This window comes from Microcebus murinus, chromosome 12, assembly GCF_040939455.1.
Source record: "Microcebus murinus isolate Inina chromosome 12, M.murinus_Inina_mat1.0, whole genome shotgun sequence".
In the NCBI taxonomy this organism is placed as follows: Eukaryota; Metazoa; Chordata; class Mammalia; order Primates; family Cheirogaleidae; genus Microcebus; species Microcebus murinus.
The window spans coordinates 21,495,596-21,516,291 of NC_134115.1; the positions used below are offsets into that span (position 1 = coordinate 21,495,596).

Below are 20,696 nucleotides of genomic sequence, written 5' to 3' on the forward strand. Positions count from 1 at the left end.
TAGTGCATAATACCAGCTCCAGAGCACCAGACAGACACCATTAGCTTTTTTTATGAATATTTGGTTTTGGACTGCGTATATGGTTTCGGCACTTCATCTTTGCCCAACCATTGTGCCAAACGCTTGCAATTATCAAAAAGAATCCATTTTTCATCACACATAATACAGGGTAGAAATGGTTCGCCTTTATGTCATGACATAAGAGAAAGGCAAGCTTTAAGATGATTCCTCTTCTGATGTTCATTTCATTCCCATGCAGTACTCATCCATCCAGCTACTTTACCTTGCCCATTTGTTTCAAATGACCCAATATTGTTGGAATAGTAAACATCAAACCCTTGCTGCTAATTCACACATAGGTTGAGATGGATTCGTGCTTCCAAGGTAGCTTTCAGCTCATCATTATCCACCTTGGTCTCAAGTCACCAAGATGGCTCATTTTCAAGATTAAAATCACCAGTGTGGAACTTCTCAAACCATGGATGTACTGTGTATTCATTAGCCACATGCTTCCCAAACACTTTGTTGGTATTTCAAGCTATCTGTGCTCTACTGGTTCCATGATGGAATTTATATTAAAAAATAATATGAATGTTTTACTTATCCATGGTTCCCCAAAATTGCCCTAAAAATACTGAAAGATAATCACAAGCCAAATGTGTGTTTGAAAGAATGAGGATGTAGCTTCACAATAAACATAAAACAAGAAGTGTCAAAGTGAAATGTCAGAGGTATCAACTGTACAACTTAGTACCTAAGAAAATCAGACATTCCATACTTAATAGCCTAATACTCAGCAACATATAACTGATGTAACAACCCTGATAGGCATAAGTTGACACATAGATACAAAATTTTGCTGGGTGAAAGAAGCCAAACTCCATCTGTACTCTATTCCATTTACATAAAGCACTATACTGTATAACTAATATACACTGAGAACAGATCAATTAATGCCTAGGAATGGGAAAGTGGGGAGATTAAAAAAAGTTTTTTGAGTGATAAATATGTTCATTACCTTGACTGCGATGATGGTTTCATAAGTGTATTTTTGTGTCAAAAGTTATCAACTTTAAATATATGCAGTTTATTGTATATACCTCAATAAAGCTGTAAAATTTGTTCTATTTTTCTAATTATATTAAAAATTCTCTAATCAAAGAAAAATGATGTATATGTAATATAAAGGCCTAAAACAAAATACTGATGAGTATTTTATTAGTATAATACTCCAAAAAAGATTTTACAAAATAGTCTTATAAAAATTATATATATATTGAACAACATCTTACCAATGGTCATATTAGAGCAGGGCAACTGCTGGTGATGAGTCTTCTTTTTGATATTAGCTGTATTTCTATTCTAGTTTATATTCTTCTGGTAATCATTTGCTTTATTTTTTTTTATTAGCATACAGATATGCATAATAGAACTTCCCCCAAAATTGATCATTTCATACCTGTACTGGGGAGCGAATTGTTACCTTCTTACTTCCTTCCACTGTATCAATTTGACAAACAATAGATCTTTCAACTCCAGATTCTCTGTGCCTTACAGTGTACAGACGTCGTCCCACTTTTGTTAAAGGAATCTTATCAGCAGTAGAGTGATTAACAGGTGCTAAATTAAATAAATATGTTTTAAGGTTTTTATAATAATTCATTACACATTAATTTGAAGTATATGTTAAATACCAGAAATATCACATGATTGCCTTAAACTTATAGTCACTGAAGTCTTTGGATATAATCCATACAAAATGATATTTCAAGAATTCACCATGTATTTCGACAGTATTCACACAAAAACTTTCAAAGCATCTTCCCCCCACTCCCCCCAGTTGTTTTTCCTTTGGAAAAAAAATCTCATTCAGGAGTTGAACCTAAGTATAATAATAGCAAATCTTTCAAAAATACCTGAGTAAAGAGAGGAATTATAAAACATAAGAACACTCATCTCTGGCTTGCTGTCATAATAACCAGAGCTTAATACCTTCAGGCAGGCAAAGGCAAATACCAAGGTAGGTACAGTTTTTCAGTTTTTAATTTTTTCAATAGCTTGTGTCACTTTTCAGTTATATTTTGGATTTGATTTAACACAAATTTTTATCTATTTATCTAATGCACATGTTGTATTGGGGATGAAATTACTTATTTGCATAAATTTCATTTACAACTCTCATCCATTGAAATGTTAGTTTAAAAACAAATAGAGGTAATATTGATGAGAACAATTCATTGACAATGCTATGACAACACCTGGAACACCTGTTATACATTATTTCCTAACTAGAAGAGAGATCTAGCTATGTTTTAGTATCCTGTCCCCCTCCCCATGTCTAATTAGCCTTTCAAATGATGCCCTCCTTAGTAACTATTTAAATGCCAAAATAACAAAAAGTGGTGTGGGTGTGGCTTTGGGACTATTTAACTTCACAATGACTAGATATTATGATAATTCAAAAATTCATATTAATATATTTCATCTCCTATAAAAACGAAAAACTTCTAGAAGCAGAAAAGACAAAGGAAAAAAACTTCCACCTCAATAGGCAGAACATAAAAAAACATTTACAAATCCCAAAACCATTAAAGATGTGCTATTTTCATGAATTCGAATTTAATTTGAATTCATTATTCAGCTGCAAAACTGATGGAATAATATCAAGTCATACCAAATATGGATGAAACAACTACCACCAACACCTAAATATCTATGGCCTGTAAAAGCTGAGAGAGGATGAGATCTATTTTTCTTCCCCAAAACGAAGTAGTACATTACTGTGTTCTAAATAATGGGTGGATAAAGAAAAAATTTGGAATACAAAGACTTAGAGACAAAACGCTACAAAGGGAAAAAATAGTTCCCAACGTATTAAGAAGGATATTTTTAAAACCCTGTAAGATACCACTAATGAGTAAAATGGCATTTAAAATGTAATTTAAAACAAATTAAAGCCCTAGGAAGCTAATAAATCACTTACTGAGAAGAATGAAGAAGAGTTTGCTGCTTAGGCTAGTCATTGCACTGAAGTGATCATTGTCTTTAGTTCGAACATAATCCATATTTAAACTCTCATCACTTTTCAATACATATGATTTTGCCATAGGAACGTTGAGTACACTAAAAGAATCACTTGGTGAAATGGAAATAGTAAGTCCAAGAGAATTTAAAATCATAAATGGTGCTAGATCCCTTATGAAGACAGGTGAAGATCCAGTGGCAGCTTCTGTAAATGCCTAATAAGGAAAAATTATCTTAAATAAAACAAAATGTGGAAAACTAAATGACAAGCAGAACACTAATGGACACATGACACATAAATAAGTAACAAACTTCTTATGCAATACACAGATCAACTCAGACTAGAATCTCAACATTTACAGTTTCAAATTTCTCTTCTTACCTTGGCTAAATTATTTAACATTACAAGACCACATTTAGATAATGTAATGTTTAATTGGTCTTTTGAATAGAAAGTGATGACAGTTTTATATTCTGGCACTTTGTAGTTTTCTTCTTCAGTATCTGACTCAACAATGGCCTTTTTTGCTTTCTTTTTCATCTAAAATGATAAATTATAGAAACATAAGAAAAATGTATTCCTAGGAACACAAAATAATTCATCCTGCAAAGTAAAAACAAATTTTAGACAAATCCCAATAATAACATTAGAGAGAGCAATAAATTTTATCTGTTCTATTGTCTTACTGAAATTATTTGGACATCACCAACTAAAGTCACAGTGGACAGGAAGAGTATTAGAGGAAAAAAAAATCACCATGGATTGCGTATATTGGCTCATGCATGTAATTCCAGTACTTTGGGAAGCCAAGGTAGGAAGATCGCTTGAGGCCAGGAGTGAGAGACCAGCCTGGACAACAGAGTGAGACTCTATAAAAAATTTTTAAAAAGTAGCCAGGCATGGTGGTATGCGCCTATAGTCCTAGCTACTCCAGAGGCTGAGGCAAGAGGATTACACGAGCCTAGTAGTTGGAGGTTGCAGTGAGCTCTGATTGCACCACTGCACTCCAGCCTGGGCACCAGAGGATGACCTTGTCCTTAAAACAAAACAAAACAAAACAAAAACAAAACAACTATATTTCATCTGTAGTGACAGTAAAATGGCAGGTACAACTTAGAAGTAAAAGAAACCCTTAAAATTACAACGTGTATGTGGCATCTGAATGTAATTTAAAATCACATATTTCAGGCCGGGCGCTGAGGCTCACGCCTGTAATCCTAGCACTCTGGGAGGCCAAGGTGGGCGGATTGCTCAAGGTCAGAAGTTTGAAACCAGCCTGAGCAAGAGCGAGGCACCATCTCTACTATAAATAGAAAGAAATTAATTGGCCAACTAATATATATAGAAAAAATTAGCCGGGCACGGTGGCGCATGCCTATAGTCCCATCTACTCCGGAGAATGAGGCAGCAGGATCGCTTGAGCCCAGGAGTTTGAGGTTGCTGTGAGCTAGGCTGACGCCATGGCACTCACTCTAACCTGGGCAACAAAGTGAGACTCTGTCTCAAAAAAAAAAAAAAAAAAAATCACATACTTCATAGCAACATAGAAATTCAGACAAAGAAGGGTAATTTAGTCTATTTGTCATGCTAATAAATAAAGAACAAAAACCTAGGGACTTAAAAAGTCAGACAATAGTAGCAGAACAGTACTGTAAACCTAGGACGAATAATCGTGCCATTTGCCACTTTTTAGGACTCATAGATTCCCTTGACCATGTATATTCTGACCTAAAACCACCAAAGGAATTCTTTTATTCGAATCCTTCATCCAAAATATCTACAAAATTAACTTAAATGATCTCAATACAAAAAAGCTGGACATGCCAAGCTAGCCACCTTTACTGTTACTTTACATTGCTTTAAGCCACTAAAAATTTGTCTGCAGGTTGACTGAATCATTACTAGGCAGGAGACATGCTTGTACTTCCACAGTCTCTTGTTTCAGAAGCACAATTTCATCCATCTAAAGGCCCCAATTTGTATGAATACATAAAGTCACAATATATTCAAATAAATATTAACATATTCTTTCTTTCTATGTATGTATGTATGTATGTGTGTCTGTCTGTCTATCTATCTATCCACCCTTCAGAGGACAAAGGAAACTCAGGATAGACAACAATCTACAAGAAGAAGACAGAGGCATTACAACATAGCAGTTAAAAATTGGGATACTGCAGCTGGATTTGCATCCTACCTCTTCCATTTTATAGCTATCATTATTTCAAGAACTCTAACCTCTCTGGTCTCAATCTGTTCACATGTTAAAACAGAGATAAAAACTGTATCTTTCCGAGAGCCTTGTTGTAAAGATTAAAAACAAGATACATTATTTAGAATAATATCTAGCACATAATTAATGTTACATAATTATTTGTATTAGCATCTGGGCTTGAATTATTCAGAGGTGATGATGAGAAAACTTGACCTTTGTTGTGATCAAAATTAAAGTGTCTACTGTGTAACTGAGATGTAAACATCCTCAATTTTTGAAATTTTTTTCAGACTTCAAATATACCTTAATGGGGGAATGTTGATAATGTGGGAAGGGAGTATATGAGAAATCTCTGTACCTTCTTCTCAAATATTCTGTTATTCTGTGAATCTAAATCTGTCCAAAAAATTAAAGTTTTTAATACACACACACACACACACACACACACACATATATATATATATACCTTGATTCCAAGATTCCATGGTCTAAAATCCTCAGTCTGATCAATTTCTAGGGGTTCAAGCAAAGGTTCCCATACACCAAACATTTCATTATAATAATGCACCTATAGAGAGAATTTTTAATTCTTTAAATGAAGTATTCTGGCATTTTATAAAAGGATCTTCCATGCTGTTACCCACCACCATGTCTTTTGGCCCTGCCATTTTGTCTGTGTGAAAACCAGACTGCATAGTATTCAGTAGCTTCCTATAAGCATTCCCTCAAGCATTTTCCTCACCTGGCTGACTTCATAATCCATATTTGTGCTTCATAATACAGTCCAGGTAAAACTCTCTTTTAAGCATCTTTCCCTGACTCCCCAGGCTAGGCTATAAACATCAAACACTGTGTTTTTCTAATGCATATTATTGACATTTTTAAACATGTCTGTCTACCTTCACTCACTGAAAGCCCTCGAGGGGAATATCATATGATTCAATGACTGTCTATTTATTTGAATCCCCTGAACTTCTTGGACATCCTAGATCAAATCCTCTGCAAAATATACAAAATTCTAACCAATATTTGCAAATTTGAAATCTAGACACAGTTTTAGCTCTATTAGTACATAACTCTGTATCAACACAAATAATATAATAGCTTATATATTTTCATATTCACTGTTGTAAGGTAGAATATCAGATTAGTTCATATAGACACAAACTCAATTAATTTTAACCAAAATATCCCTGGAGATGACTCTATATAAATTCTGCAGCAAAATGTTTGTGCAAATCAAGTATCTCTCAAATAATCTCTACTACAAAAACTGGTTTTAAATTGCTCTCATGAAAATTTGAAAGATCTTTATGGACTCTGACTAGAGGTTAAAGATTTTACATTATATAAAAATATAAGGCATATCCTTCTGATTCTTTATATTACTATTAGAAAATATTATGCATATATTCAGAAATTAAAGGTATTCAATTTTAACTCTTAAAAAAAAGAATCTGGCACCTAATCAACTGTGTCTAGTAATATATTACCTTTAACTTGATAACATCAATTGAAAGACATTTAATTAGTGAATAAATACTTTAAAAGTAAAAGTAATTATACATAAAAGCTATTATTCAAGGACAAAATTTATAAGCTTTCTTTCAAAAGTTTTTGAGCCAACATTGTATTTACAATAAACTTAATTTACAGAGCTAAGTAAGATTCCCATAATATTCCATGTGTATCATTATCTATTACAGAACTTGAAAAATACTATATATGCTTACTTCTAGCTCAAGCTGACAGTGGAGATGTATTAAGGAACTCCAGTTTTTGCCTTCCCCTGAAAAACATGACTTTGCCAAAAGCATAGGCACTGTTCTATGACCAATTCCAGCCTCAAGAACTATAAAAATAGAATCAATGTTCATTTTTATCATCTCTCCTTTGGGTACCAATTCAGTTGCAGGAGCCATGTTTTCAGTTTCACTTGATTCTTCAAGGAACCACATTTTTAGATTCTTTGTGTCCTTCATTTCCCATAAATGTGCTGTGGAAGAAGCAGTTTCTTTTGGAATGGTTTCCTTAGTTGTATAAAGTGCTGAAGTTATGGTAATTATGGTATTGATAATAACCGGTGAAACCTAAGTGGAAAAAAATTAAACTAATAAAAAATCTATACATACCACTTTCAAAATTACTTATTTCAAAAAATTAAATATAATTACTGAAGGATCATGAGGAATTAATATTGAACATTACTACCACAAAATCATAGATACAATTTATTGTCTATAATTTTTTATTACCACTATATTAATGATATAAAAATTCTTAAATTGCCATATCTAATTTTGATGTTAAAATATTCACATGAATCATAGATTTTAAACATATCAAGTGTAATTTCAACTATATGTACTACAAGGATATTAAATATTAACTACAAAAGCAGTCAAATGCCAATAACAGGGTAATAATTATAAAATGTATATTAAAAATATATTCTGTAAATGTGTTATAAAAATGTATTTTCAAATACACAAATTTTGCTTAACAAGTAAAAGACTTATTATAATAATTGCCTGTTTCTAGGTTTTACTAATTTTTTAAAAAGTACACTAAAGATTTGAATGATTACCCTTTAATTTACCTTTAGTGTCAAGGATTTTACTGAAACATCAATCACTTGTGGATTTGTACCCATCTGAGTAGCCTGATAAAACAAGTCACAGGGCTGCAAAACCTGTAAGAGAAAAGTTAGTATCACTAAATTAATGTTTGATTAGAACATTAGAAATATGAAAATATTTCCATTTAAAGACTTTCCTAGTAATAGCTAAGTATGTCAAATAAACAAGTTAGTAAAAATAACTTTATTAAAAACAGTGACCCAACAACACACTTAATTATCTCTTTATTCATCACTTATAATAAATAAAAAGTGTTAGCAATACTATTAGCAATAACATTTATATAAAAAATAAGTAGAAGCATTTCTTAAATATATGAAGAACATATAAAACTTGTATATTGTATTTTACTTACTAAAATAAAATTATAACATTTTTTCACTGTAAAATTGAAATGATATAAATTACCTCGGAAAAGTTACAAAAGCCAAGAAGAAAAAATTATAAATACATTGGACTTATTAAATAATTCTCTAATATAATTACACATTAACTGCATTTTCCCTAACTGTGGTAAGAACTCTGCCCTCTAATCCCCCCATGACTCATGTCCTTCCCAAATGCAAAATATATTCATTCCTCCTACAATTCCTAAGAGTCTCACCCCTTTATAGTCTAAAGTCCAAAAACTCATCATCTAACTATCTCATCATACATCTCTCATCTCTCTCTCTCATTGATTCAAAAGTCCAGAACAGGGGTCCTCAAACTTTTTAAACAGGGGGCCAGTGCACTGTCCCTCAGAACGTTGGAGGGCCATTGGAGAGTGCAGTGCACATTCCACACATGCGCACTGTGGGCCCAGGACGAGTCAGCTGCAAAGTGGGACAGGCAGTGGCGGCAAAAACACCCCTCCAGCTGGATAAATGTCCTCGTCGGGCAGCATGTGGCCTGAGGGCCGTAGTTTGAGGACGCCTGGTACAGAATCTCATCTACCCCTTACCAGTTCAAAGTCTAAAATCTAAATGAGATCTAGGTGCTTATGAGGCTCCTGGGTCTAATCCATTAAGTACAGCTGTTGGGGCACAATTTCTCTCCCTCTGTGGAACTGTGAAATTAAGATGAGTTACCTGTTTCCACCATTTCCAACATAAAATGATGAAACAGGCACAGGTTAACAGGTACAGATATTCCAGTTCAATTTGGGAAATACAAGGAAAAAGGAGCCACTAGTCTGAAATTCAGCCAGGAAACTGAGTTTCTTGACTAGGTCTCATGATCTGATAATAATTCTCTGTGGCTCCCAGCTCCACCCTCTAATTTCTCCATCCCTTTTTATGAAAGGTAGGGGAAGTCTGTATAACTATCAAGCTAAATAAAGAGGAAAACAGAATAATAAAAAAGTATTTGTTAATGCCCCAAAAGGCAAGATCATAGAAAAGAAAACAGAACATAAAACATACGGAACAAATAATATGAATAATAGTAAGTGGCAGATTTAAACCCATATATATTAATAATTACAGTAATATAAATGCCCTGAATATATCCTAATTAAAAGAAGTATCAAATACATAAAACAAATAATACTAAATACTGCTTATAAAACATGTAGTTTCAGCTTAAAGATAAGGACACTGAAAGGTTGAAAGTGTAAGGATGGGAAGAGATAAGCCATGCAAATACCACAAAAAACAGGAATAGCTATATGAATAGCACACTTAAAGTATACTTTAAGAGAATTATTTCTAAACAGGTTATGTCTTAATAATAAAATGGATTTTAAACCCACTAAGAAGATTTAATAATTCAAAATGTATATATACCTGAATGACATAGCTTCAAAATACAGAAAGCGAATATTAACAAAACCAAAAATAAAAACAGCTAAATTCATAGTCAAAACAGATTTTAATAAACCTCTTTCGGTAGCTGATAAAAAAACAGACATGCTCCCCACACACAGTCTCTAAAAATACAAAAGATCTGAACAACATAATGGACAAAACTGATCTGAATACTGCTCCAAACAAAAAACTCTACTTTTCTTCAATGACATTAAACATTTATAAAACCAAAATTAATTATGTCCTGGGCCATAAAACAAGTCTCAACAAATTTCAAAAAATTAAAATTAGAATAATTAGAATTAGAATTAATATTCTAATTAAAATTAGAATATTAGAATTAGAATAAAATTAACAGATGACAGTGAAATAAAGGTATAAGTCAATAATAAAAAGATAACTAGAAAATCCCCAAATATTTGGATATTAAACAAAACCTTTCTAACCTATGGGTAAAAAATAAAAACAGAAATGAAAAAACAGTGTTAATGAAATGATAAAAATGCAACATATCACAACTAGCAGACATAGCTAATGTTGTACTGACAAGAAAAATGATAACCTTAAATGCATATACCAGAAAAGACTGAAAATTATCTAACCACCTATCAAGAAGTTAGAAAAATAACAGCCATTTAATACCACAAAACAGAAAGAAAAATAATGATAAAAATAGAAAGGAAAATAATGATAAAATTGAAAACAAATATACAGTGAAGAGAACCAAGCAAACAACATTTTGATTCTTTGTTTCCAAAGACTTACTCTGTTATACTCCCTTAAAACTGTGGTTCGATATGTTACAAAATTCTGGCCAAAAGTGATGTGAGTAAAGTGGTATGTGCAACTGCCGGATCGTAAGGGATACCTCTTTGGAAAGAAGAGTTATCCCTTGATCTCTTCACAGTCCCTCCTTACCACAACCACTCACTTCCAATAAACTAAGGTGGATAAACTGTAAACTATCTTTGTACAAGCAGGTTAAGTTACATCCTGAACAAGATAAAAAGAGCCCGATATCCCTACATTATGCCATGTTCCTACAAGGAAAAATGTACTTCTACCATGCTTTAGCCATTTGTTACAGTAGCCTTGTTTATGTCCTAAATACCCCAAAATTTCCTACCTAGAAGTTGATACTGCTGCGAAGTAAAGATATTTGTGATAGATCTGGCAAGTGATGGACAAGGGATGTTTCAAAATATAAAGCTAGTGACCCTAAATATGCTACAGCAAAATATATGGTAAAATTTCTACTGCTGATACCTAGGGAAGGCAGACTATGTGGTTAAAAAAAGGACTAAAAAGTTAGCAAGTCTTTAGAATGTTGCTATTAGTTACTTCATCCTGCTGCCTGCAAATACTATTACAAGAAAGGAAAACATGCTAACACTGAAAAGACTCAAGTTCTAAAAAGGAGCTTCAGCAAGAGATAAGACTACGGATCCTCTTTTTCTGGCAATTCTTGTTAAATTCAGACATAGGAACTAGTCTGTGGCAAATACTAACAATAACAATAATAGTAGTAGTAATAATAATAATCTCTCTCTCCCCCAAAATGTATTGTTAAAGTAGCCTTCACTAAATTAAGGTGAAGCAAGGATAGGAAGAATATAGAGATTAGCAAATAAAACACCAGAGTTCACCAGTTTTCTAGCAAAAAAACTATGAATAAATAATACCTTTGGTTGTGGTAACTTACACATGTAACTCCCTAGATGCAAAATATTAACAACTGTTGAAGGGATTAAGAATTCCCAAAGAAACCAGTATCTAGTAGCAAAAACCTATTATTCAACTGCTAAAACAATCTCCAAGTAACCAACTCAGGATGTTAAACACTACAATTCCCCAAAAAATGGCAATAGTCACTTTAGATGTGTCCACAGATGATAATGGTAAAAAAGATTCTCCCAGAGGGGAAAGACAAGTGAGAAAATGACAATGCTCCTACAAGAGAGCAAAAGTGGAAGACTGCAATGGGGACAGTCTTATTATTCCACTCCAAGGAAGTTACTCCACTGCCAGAGCTTAAAGTTTTCACAATTTCAGTCAGTAGAATATAACAATTATTATGGATCAGTGACTACGAAGTGTTTCCCATTCTTTCTTTTCCTGAAAGGGTTTTTAAATTGTCCTCACATCACCATTCTTTAGTAGTTGTGTGTATGGTGGTACGGTACACGCCTATGTTTGTATGCTGAAGAGTAGCTTATTGTCTATTAATAGATTACCAGACCAAGAGAGGACACCTGCAGAGCCAATGACAACAACTAACGATCCTGGACTTTGAGCTAAAATTATATCCATTGAGGAGGAGGTGAGTATGTTCTATGGTTGAGAAGAAAGAGAGTATGGATTATGTGTGGATATAGGAAGAATTCTTTGAGTGGACTGTGGGAAGGACCTCTAGTTGTCACCTGATATCTGTTCTACTCTTCCACAAGTGATAAAAGTTTTATCTGAGTACAAGTTAATTAAGAAAAAAGACCACATTCTCCACCCTCTATTGCAGATAAATGTCATCGTCATATGGCTATGTTCAATCCAGAAGGATGTGAAAACAAGAAATATATGTAAAATTTCTAAGTCATAACCTAAAAGAAAATCAGTAAGCCCTCTATTTCCTATTTCCTCTCTTTTCTTAGTGGTGAGTCACTAAGGCAATCCTCTATCTTATATCCTAACCAATGTGTATGTATCTATTTATTACAAAATTGCAGCTTATATTTCTATGTTGATAATAGTATATTTATGCTTCTATTACTCCTTTAGAAGCTAAACATTTTATGAGTATTTTTAAGATACCTGGGAGTCAGCCAGTTAAACTTGAAAAGACATCTCTGAAGAAATGAATTTTAATTAGAGATACAAAGAGGAGGAAGACCAAGAGGTTACTAGAGAGTAAAATACAAGTGTGAGGTATGTCAAAGTAAATTGCTGAAGGCTCAAATAAATTACATGGAGACCCAAAAAAAGCACTATCTGAGCAAAAACATCCAAATAAGAGGAAAAATTAAAATAATAAAACTGAAACAATATAGTAGACAACTGGTAGAAAGTCTTAAAGGCCAAAGAAAGAACACTTTGGAATTAACATGGTTAGAAAGTCAGAGTAAGATCTCTTTTTTCTATTTATTTTTTTCAGCATATTGTGGGGGTACAAATGTTAAGGTTACGTATATTGCCCTTGCCCCCCTCCCCCAAGTCAGAGTTTTAAGCGTGTCCATCCCTCAGTTGGTGCGCATCACACTCATTATGTATGTATATACCCAGCCCCTCCCCCAGAATAAGATCTTAATTGAAGTGTCAAGACAAAAATCAACTTTTTAGTGAAAATATCCCCACAAATATAAATAACAATGAGCAGCATCTGGAAGAATGAAAAGAGTTTCCAAGCTGATAAGTAATATTCTTAATTTGGCTTTCCAAACAGAAAGATATTTTACCAAGCAAGGTTGGAAAGCATGCAGGTAATTTTCATTTCCTAAAGTGGTATATACTAAATCGAAACTAGTTTATAAGCAAGCAGATAATTAAATAGTTAACTCACAGTAGTGATTTTGCCTTTTCTCTTGACTGGAAGAAATGGGCATGCTCTCACTTGGAGATCTTTAATGGCAGCAGTCATTGTACTGTTTTGAAGGTCACCTTTATAGCAAATTTCACATTGTGTTGTAATGACTAAGGCAGGAGCATCGTTTCTTGTCATGTCAGCCACAAACACAATTTCAGGATTTTTAATAATAATATTCATTTCCCATTTATCCGATTCCTGTATAGGTACTAAAACAAAAATAAATTAATACTTTAAAATATTTATGAATATTTATTACATATACTGCTTATGAACAGTTTATTATTTATGAGAAAATGTTTTTTCATTTTAAGTAAAAAATAATCTTAGATCCCAAAGGACTCTCCTACAACTCTCTTAATAAAGATTTTAAAAAGCTATAGAGATAAGAATATTAAAAAATATGGGGGAAAAACTGTACTATTTGATGGCAGAGCTAGAAACTAATCAGTTTCGAACTCTCAAATTGACACTTTCTACTATATCACAATGAATGAAATATGTACAAGGCTAATAGAAAAGCTATTAATATATGTAAGAGCTAGAAATAAATATTAAGGGCTCACATCTGTAATCCTAGCACTGTGGGAGGCTAAAGTGGGAGGATCGCTTGAGGCCAGAAGTTTGTGGCCAGGCTGAGCAACATAGCAAGATTTTGTCTCCATAAAAAAAATGGAAAAATTAGTTGGGCAGGGTGGCACATGCCTGTAGTCCCAGTTACTCAGGAGGCTGGGGCAGAAGGATCACGTGAGCCCAGAAGTTTCAGTGGACAGTAAGCTATAATGACGCCATTATACTGTAGCCTGGGCAACAAGGCAAGACCCTGTCTGAAATAAATAAATAAATAAATAAATAAATAAATAAATAAATAAATAAATAAATAAATAAATAAGCAAGCAAGCAAGCAAGCAAGCAAGCAAGCTAGCTAGCTTTAAATGGAAATACTATCTTTAATTGTGAAAAGGAGTGGTTGGCTAATTATTCTGCCTGCTTGTTTTCTTTCACCAACAAATTCAAATTACTACCTACAGAGAAGTATAATTATTTATTCTAATGTAGTTCTCATAATTTTTGAACACTTTTAAAATATATATTTCAGAAAAATATACATTCACACTTTCAAAGAAAATACAAACTACATATCCTCCCAGAAAATATATTAAGGTTTTTCTCTGAAAAGTAAAGATTTTAATTTATTAATGCATTTACCCTGATTATTTAAAAGACTAATCAAGGTAAGTGCTATTGTACCACTTTAATAATACAGATATCAAATATTTTAGCCAATAACTAACCTTCTTCCTTAGAAGCCCATGTTTGAACACTGGTTTCTACAGCAGTGCCTGTGGTGTAGGCCTCCAAAAAGACATTTGCAACGGTCAGCAGAAATTCCACACTTGCACAAATATACATTTCCTGAAAGACTGCATCAGTCACACAACCATCTCTGACTCTCCTGTACTTTACATCCATCATGTCTTTTTTATCAAACCCAACTGTCAATCCTATCATTCTGAAAAATACAATAATAATAATTCCTATGTAGTATGAATAACTTACAAATAACCAAACATAAAATAAAACTCAGACTTTCATTGGCAGCAAACAAGCATTCTGAAGTCATGCCTCTTTGGGAATATTCAGAAAGTGCTCCAAATAATGGATCTACAAATTTCTGAAGCACAACTGTATCATAAATTAGGAAATGTATATTTAACAAATTATCAGAGTTTTGATCTCATTGTATTTTTTCTTTTTAATTTTTTATGCATTTCCCCATGAAATTAGCATGGGTTAATAATAATTTATATTAGAGAATGCAATTTATATTAGAGAATATTAGAGAATCAATTTAATTGCACTAATTAGTTCCACTTATTCAACCAGTCTATCAGCAATCCAGCAGTAAGAATAGCACATAATTGAACCAGCACATTTTAAATGTTAACTGAGTACCATGATGTGATTAAACTAACGCTTTGAAGATCTTAGGTTTGTACACACAAAATAAACATGCATCTTTGGGGGATAAGTTCTATAAAACCTATCAACCATTTCTCAAGTAAAATCTTAGAACAATATTACAAAACACACCTAGGAGTTGCTTTCTTGACATGAGGTCTTTTATCATCTAAAATACAGTTTTTTAATGAGAAGGAAGCAAATGTTGAGTCATCTGTATACATTTTTGCAGTACTTATAATATTTTCCAATTTAAATTCAGCAAGTTTCAGAGAAGGATCACGAACATCTGTAAATGAAGCCTATAGAAGGAGAAATCAATACAAAAATTACACAAAAACATAAGCCTAAAGCATATTTTATGATATGCACTATTATAAATTATTGCCTTTGCTTATACAAAACATCAAATATCTCTATCTTCAAAGGACTCTCTATTGAAAGGCCAAATATTACTTTAATTTTAAATGTTATTTTTCACATTGGTTAAGATTACTATTAAAATGAAAAGATCAATCATATTTCTCAGAGGAACAGACACTACAAAATGCACATGAAATATTAACAATTGTTATTTAATAAGCATCCACCTATATATAATTTTTCACAAATGAGCACATTTTCTTTTCTTCCTCGACTTACCTGTTCAGGGCCTGGACTATACAGTACCATGGTGAGATAATCAGTTCTGAAACTCATATTTAGTGTTGTTTTAACTTGTGAGGCACGTGAATGTACTTCTACCACAGCAGCTGTCACCACAGTGGCTCCTTGGAAAAATTTAAGTTATTGAATTAAAAAAAAATCATGAAAAGTAGCTCATTAAAATAATCTTAAAATAGATTTAACAAAATTATAAACTAAATGAGTATAGTAATATTCAATATGCTAATATGTGAGGAATTTTTTCTGTGTTCATGAGGAATTATTGATGTGTGATATTCTTTCCTTGAAGTGGATTTTTCTGTTTTTAATGAGGGTAATACTTGCTTTATATAATAATTAGGGAAGTGTTCCCTCCTCCTCTATTTTCCAAAAGGCTTTGTATAACACTGGCATTATTTCTTAAATATTTAATAGAATTCAACAGTAAAATTTAATTCTTTTCATAGATACAGGGCTAGTCAGATGTTCTATTTCTTCTTTTGATGGCTCTAGCAAATTGTGCTTTTGAAGAAATTTGTGCATTTCATCCATATTGTAGTATTCACTGTCACAAAATTATTCATAATGTCCACATATTATCCTGGTAGTGATCTATTTCTGGATATTGGAAATTTGTGTTCTCTCTTTCTCTATCATCAGCTTTGCTGGGGATTACCAATTTTATTATTCATTCCAATAAAAATAATTTTCTCACTTTGTTATTTTCTCTGTTGTTCATCTATTTCTCCTTTTTTGGTTTTTATTCTTATTTTTATTGCTGTCTTCATTTTATTTACTTTGGGTTTCACTTGCTCTTCTTTTCCTAGTTTCTTGATGTAATCTTTGATTTTAAAACTCTTGATATTTTCTAGTATCTTTCACAGATAAAAATTTGTTTCACCACTGCTTTAGTTGCATCCCACAAATTTTGAAAGATTAGGTTCATTATCCTTCAGTACAAATGATTTCCTAATTCCCCTTCCCCTTTCTTTTTGACCCATGGGCTATTTAGAAATTATGTAATATCCAAATAGTTCAAGTTTTCATAGTTTATTGTTATTGACTTCTAATTTAATCTCATGTGGTCAGAAAACTGTACAGCTCTCCAAATGGCACATCTTTGTGAACATTCCAGAAATTTTTTTTTAAAAAGTATATTCTGCAATTGTTGAGTGTAATATTATATCAATATCAACTAGGTCAAGTTTGTTTACAGTGTTCAAGTCTTCTATAATTCTTCTGACTTTTTTGGTCTATATCCTATCAATTATTAAGAGCAGAGTGTTCAAATCTCCAGCTATGATTCTATATATGAGTATTTTCTTTTTTATTTCTGTCAATTTTTCTGAATACATTTTGTGAATCGACCCTTTTATTATTATTAAAAAAAAAAAAAACAAAACTTGTAACAAGACAGTTATGAGACATGCTGGAGAAATATGAACCCTAATTGGATATTTTCATAGTTTTAAGGAAGCATTGCTAATTTTTAATGGTGATTATGTTACTATGATTATATTTAAAAAGTAAAGTCCTGGCCAGGTGCGGTGGCTCTCGCCTGTAATCCTAGCACTCTGGGAGGCAGAGGCGGGAGGATTGCTTGAGCTCAGGAGGTTGAGACCAGCCTGAGCAAGAGCGAGACCCCGTCTCTACTAAAAATAGAACAGGCCGGGCGTGGTGGCTCACGCCTGTAATCCTAGCTCTCTGGGAGGCCGAGGCGGGCGGATTGCTCGAGGTCAGGAGTTCGAAACCAGCCTGAACAAGAGTGAGACCCCGTCTCTACTATAAAAATAGAAAGAAATTAATTGGCCAACTAATATATATATATATATAAAATTAGCTGGGCATGGTGGCACATGCCTGTAGTCCCAGCTACTTGGGAGGCTGAGGCAGAAGGATTGCTTGAGCCAGGAGATTGAGGTTGCTGTGAGCTAGGCTGACGCCACGGCACTCACTCTAGCCTAGGCAACAAAGCGAGACTCTGTCTCAAAAAAAAAAAAAAAAAAAAAATAGAACAAATTAGCTGGGCATGGTGGCACGTGCCTGTAGTCCCAGCTATTTGGGAGGCTGAGGCAGGAGGATCACTTGAACCCAGGAGTTTGAGGCTGCTGTGAGCTAGGCTGATGCCATGGCACTCTAGCCCAGGCAACAGGGCAAGACTCTGTCTCCAAAAAAAAAAAAAAAAAAAAAGTAAAGTCCTTATTGATTATAGATAAGTAGCAATTAATGTTGTAACATTGAGATTTACTTTAAAATAATCTAGGGTTGGAGGAAGAGGGAAGAAAAACAGAGTTAGAGCAGTAATAAAAGCAGCCACATGCTACTAATTGTTGAAATTGGGTTATCAGTACATGTGGGTTCATTACTTTATTCCCTCTACTTTGGTATATGTGTAAAGATTTCCAGAAGAAAGTGAGTAAAATAATAATGCATTCAAATCTTTATTTCTTGTTCCATCATTTTTATACATTACTTTGTACTCCCTGCTATTTAAGCCCGTACCATTTCCTTCATCTGTCCCATTTTCCTCCTTCCAGCTTTGGTCAGTTATGTTTTATTGCTATGTGGTTAATAACATTTGCTTTCATATTTATACAGCAAGTCTTCCATGTGTTATTTGACTATGTAATATTTTTCAATGAAGAGACTTACCGTTTATTGTGATACTACCTCTGTTGATACACTGTCACAATGAATGTATATCTCAAAAATGAAGAGATTCTCTCTTTCACATTCCAATAATGGCTCAAAATCATGCAAAATTTAGTCCACTTCACCTCTGTGCCACAGTATAATATATAGTAGCAATTTTCTTTGTTAAGAACAGAAAATGTCTCCCTTTCTATATCAGTTATTTAAAGTAGTTAACTCCTCATCCTACATACTATGTGGAATTTATGCTACTTTTCTTCTTTACAATACTCTTCCATGTGCCTTTTTTTTCTTTAAAGCATTCTGAATTCCTTTTTAATGAAAACCTTCTAGCTTAATCACATAGATAATTTGGGGACTTCTTTTTTCAATGCACTCCTGAGTAGGCTTACTGTTTTTTCTTCCCATATTTTCCTCTTTCCTAGATTCCTTGTTTGTCTTGCTGGAATATATTTTTGAACTAATTTCTTTAGGAATGGGTATGAAGACATTTGAGTAAATGTTGAATCACAGAAAATATGTGGATTATTTAGTTTTCACATTTTGAGTGTTGGTTCGGCTGTATAGTATACAATCCTAGCCTCAAAATCACTTTCATTGGAATTTTGAATATACTCCTCCATTGTCTTTTTTCATCCAGCCATCTCATCCCATTCAGTTTTATTGATGATCAATAAACCAAAAAAAAAAAAATCAATCATTTAATCATTTTGTTCTCAATCCCCTGAGAGGAAGCCTATTTCTCTTTTCTGAAACATTTTTAAATCTTACCTTAGTCATTCTGACATTTCATAAAATTGTGTTTGCATGGGGAGTTTTAGTTTACTCAATCTGCTTGAAACTTGGTTGATTCTTTATATCTAAGAGTTTGCTTCAGTTATTTACTTAGGTCTTGAGAGTTTATAGTAGTCTTCCCTTATCCATGGCTTCAGTTACTCACGGTCAACCATGGTTCAAAAATATTGTTACTTTGAGAGAGAGACCATATTCACATAACCTTTACTATAGTACATTGTTATAATTGTTCTATTTTACTATTAGTTATTGTTTTTAATCTCTTACTGTCTATAGATTACTCTTACTGAGTACTGGGCCTATTATAAGAGTACTGTGCCTATTTATAAAGTTTATAAATTAAACTTCATCATAAGTATGTATGTATAGGAAAAAACATAACATTATGCAGGGTTTGGTACTATCCACAGTTTCGAGCATCCAATGGGGGTCTTGGAACATATCTCCCACAGACAAAAGGGGACTACTGTACTTCTTTGAAAGATTTTTCCCTTCTATTTTCCCAGTTATTTCTCCTACAGTACTTATTATTCTAGAATTGGATCTTTTGAACTGAAGCATCACTCTTAAGTTTTATCACTTAAGATAAAGAGATTTTTCCCCCCTCTAAATCATAAATTACTTCAACCAAATATTCCAACTCAGTAATTCTACCCCTTGCTTAGTATTTTTGTTTCAAAATTTCAGCAGTATTTTTGCTTTGCAAGAACACTTTTCTATCTTTACAGGGCTGATGGTGCTAATACGATCCAGTTCTTAGATTATCTTCTCAAAATCCTCTTAGAATATCAGAGTTTGTTTTTTTGTTTTCTTTCTTTTCTATTCCCTCAATTATCTCTGTTTCATTCAGAAAACACTATTCTGCTTTTCTTAGTTTCTTTCATGCTTGGGTTCTTGTGACTTACTTTACAGTAAAGAACTGGTTTGATTATTCTAACTAGTAAGGACAGGTTTTCCTGTAATGCAGCAAATGTAGGGCTATTTTTATGTTAGGATACTCCCTGAGTAAAAAAACTGTGTAATATCCAAGGCTTTATAAAGGTGGATCTTGTGGACTACTAGGTTTCACTTTGAGGTAGGTAGGTTTGGGGAATCCCTATAATTCCCTAATAGGAACAACTTTATTCTTGTGCAGTAAAATCATCCTAGCAGCCCTAAATGACCCATGTCTTTATATGTGCTGGTTCTAAACTCAGAACCCATATTTCACAAAGTATACTGGGTCCAACACTGGATGAGGCCTCTTGCTAAGTTATGGCTCCTTCTACTCTGTTTCAACCATTTATCTTTCAAATATTTGTTAAAATCTATCATCTATTAATGATCATCATCTCTTTGAATCTCTATTCCATCTGGGATAAATGCTACACTAAGGATAAGGGAAAACGGGAGAAGGGGA

The 20,696-nt window shown here is 33.1% G+C and overlaps 1 protein-coding gene across 3 annotated transcripts in view; it reads right to left on the minus strand.

Annotated features, from left to right (window-relative positions):
• The window catches only part of VPS13A (vacuolar protein sorting 13 homolog A), a 221,528-nt gene that overhangs the window by 83,812 nt on the left and 117,020 nt on the right, over window positions 1–20,696 (minus strand). For all 3 annotated transcript variants that reach the window (XM_020289260.2, XM_012759772.3, XM_012759771.3), the window contains exons 36-45: window positions 15,848–15,975; window positions 15,338–15,507; window positions 14,539–14,756; window positions 13,220–13,452; window positions 7,840–7,932; window positions 6,974–7,330; window positions 5,707–5,808; window positions 3,407–3,565; window positions 2,984–3,239; window positions 1,460–1,620 (exon numbers count right to left, since the gene is read on the minus strand). In XM_020289260.2, the coding sequence (XP_020144849.2) occupies window positions 1,460–1,620; window positions 2,984–3,239; window positions 3,407–3,565; window positions 5,707–5,808; window positions 6,974–7,330; window positions 7,840–7,932; window positions 13,220–13,452; window positions 14,539–14,756; window positions 15,338–15,507; window positions 15,848–15,975 (1,877 nt within the window). The remainder of the gene's footprint in view (window positions 1–1,459; window positions 1,621–2,983; window positions 3,240–3,406; window positions 3,566–5,706; window positions 5,809–6,973; window positions 7,331–7,839; window positions 7,933–13,219; window positions 13,453–14,538; window positions 14,757–15,337; window positions 15,508–15,847; window positions 15,976–20,696) is intronic.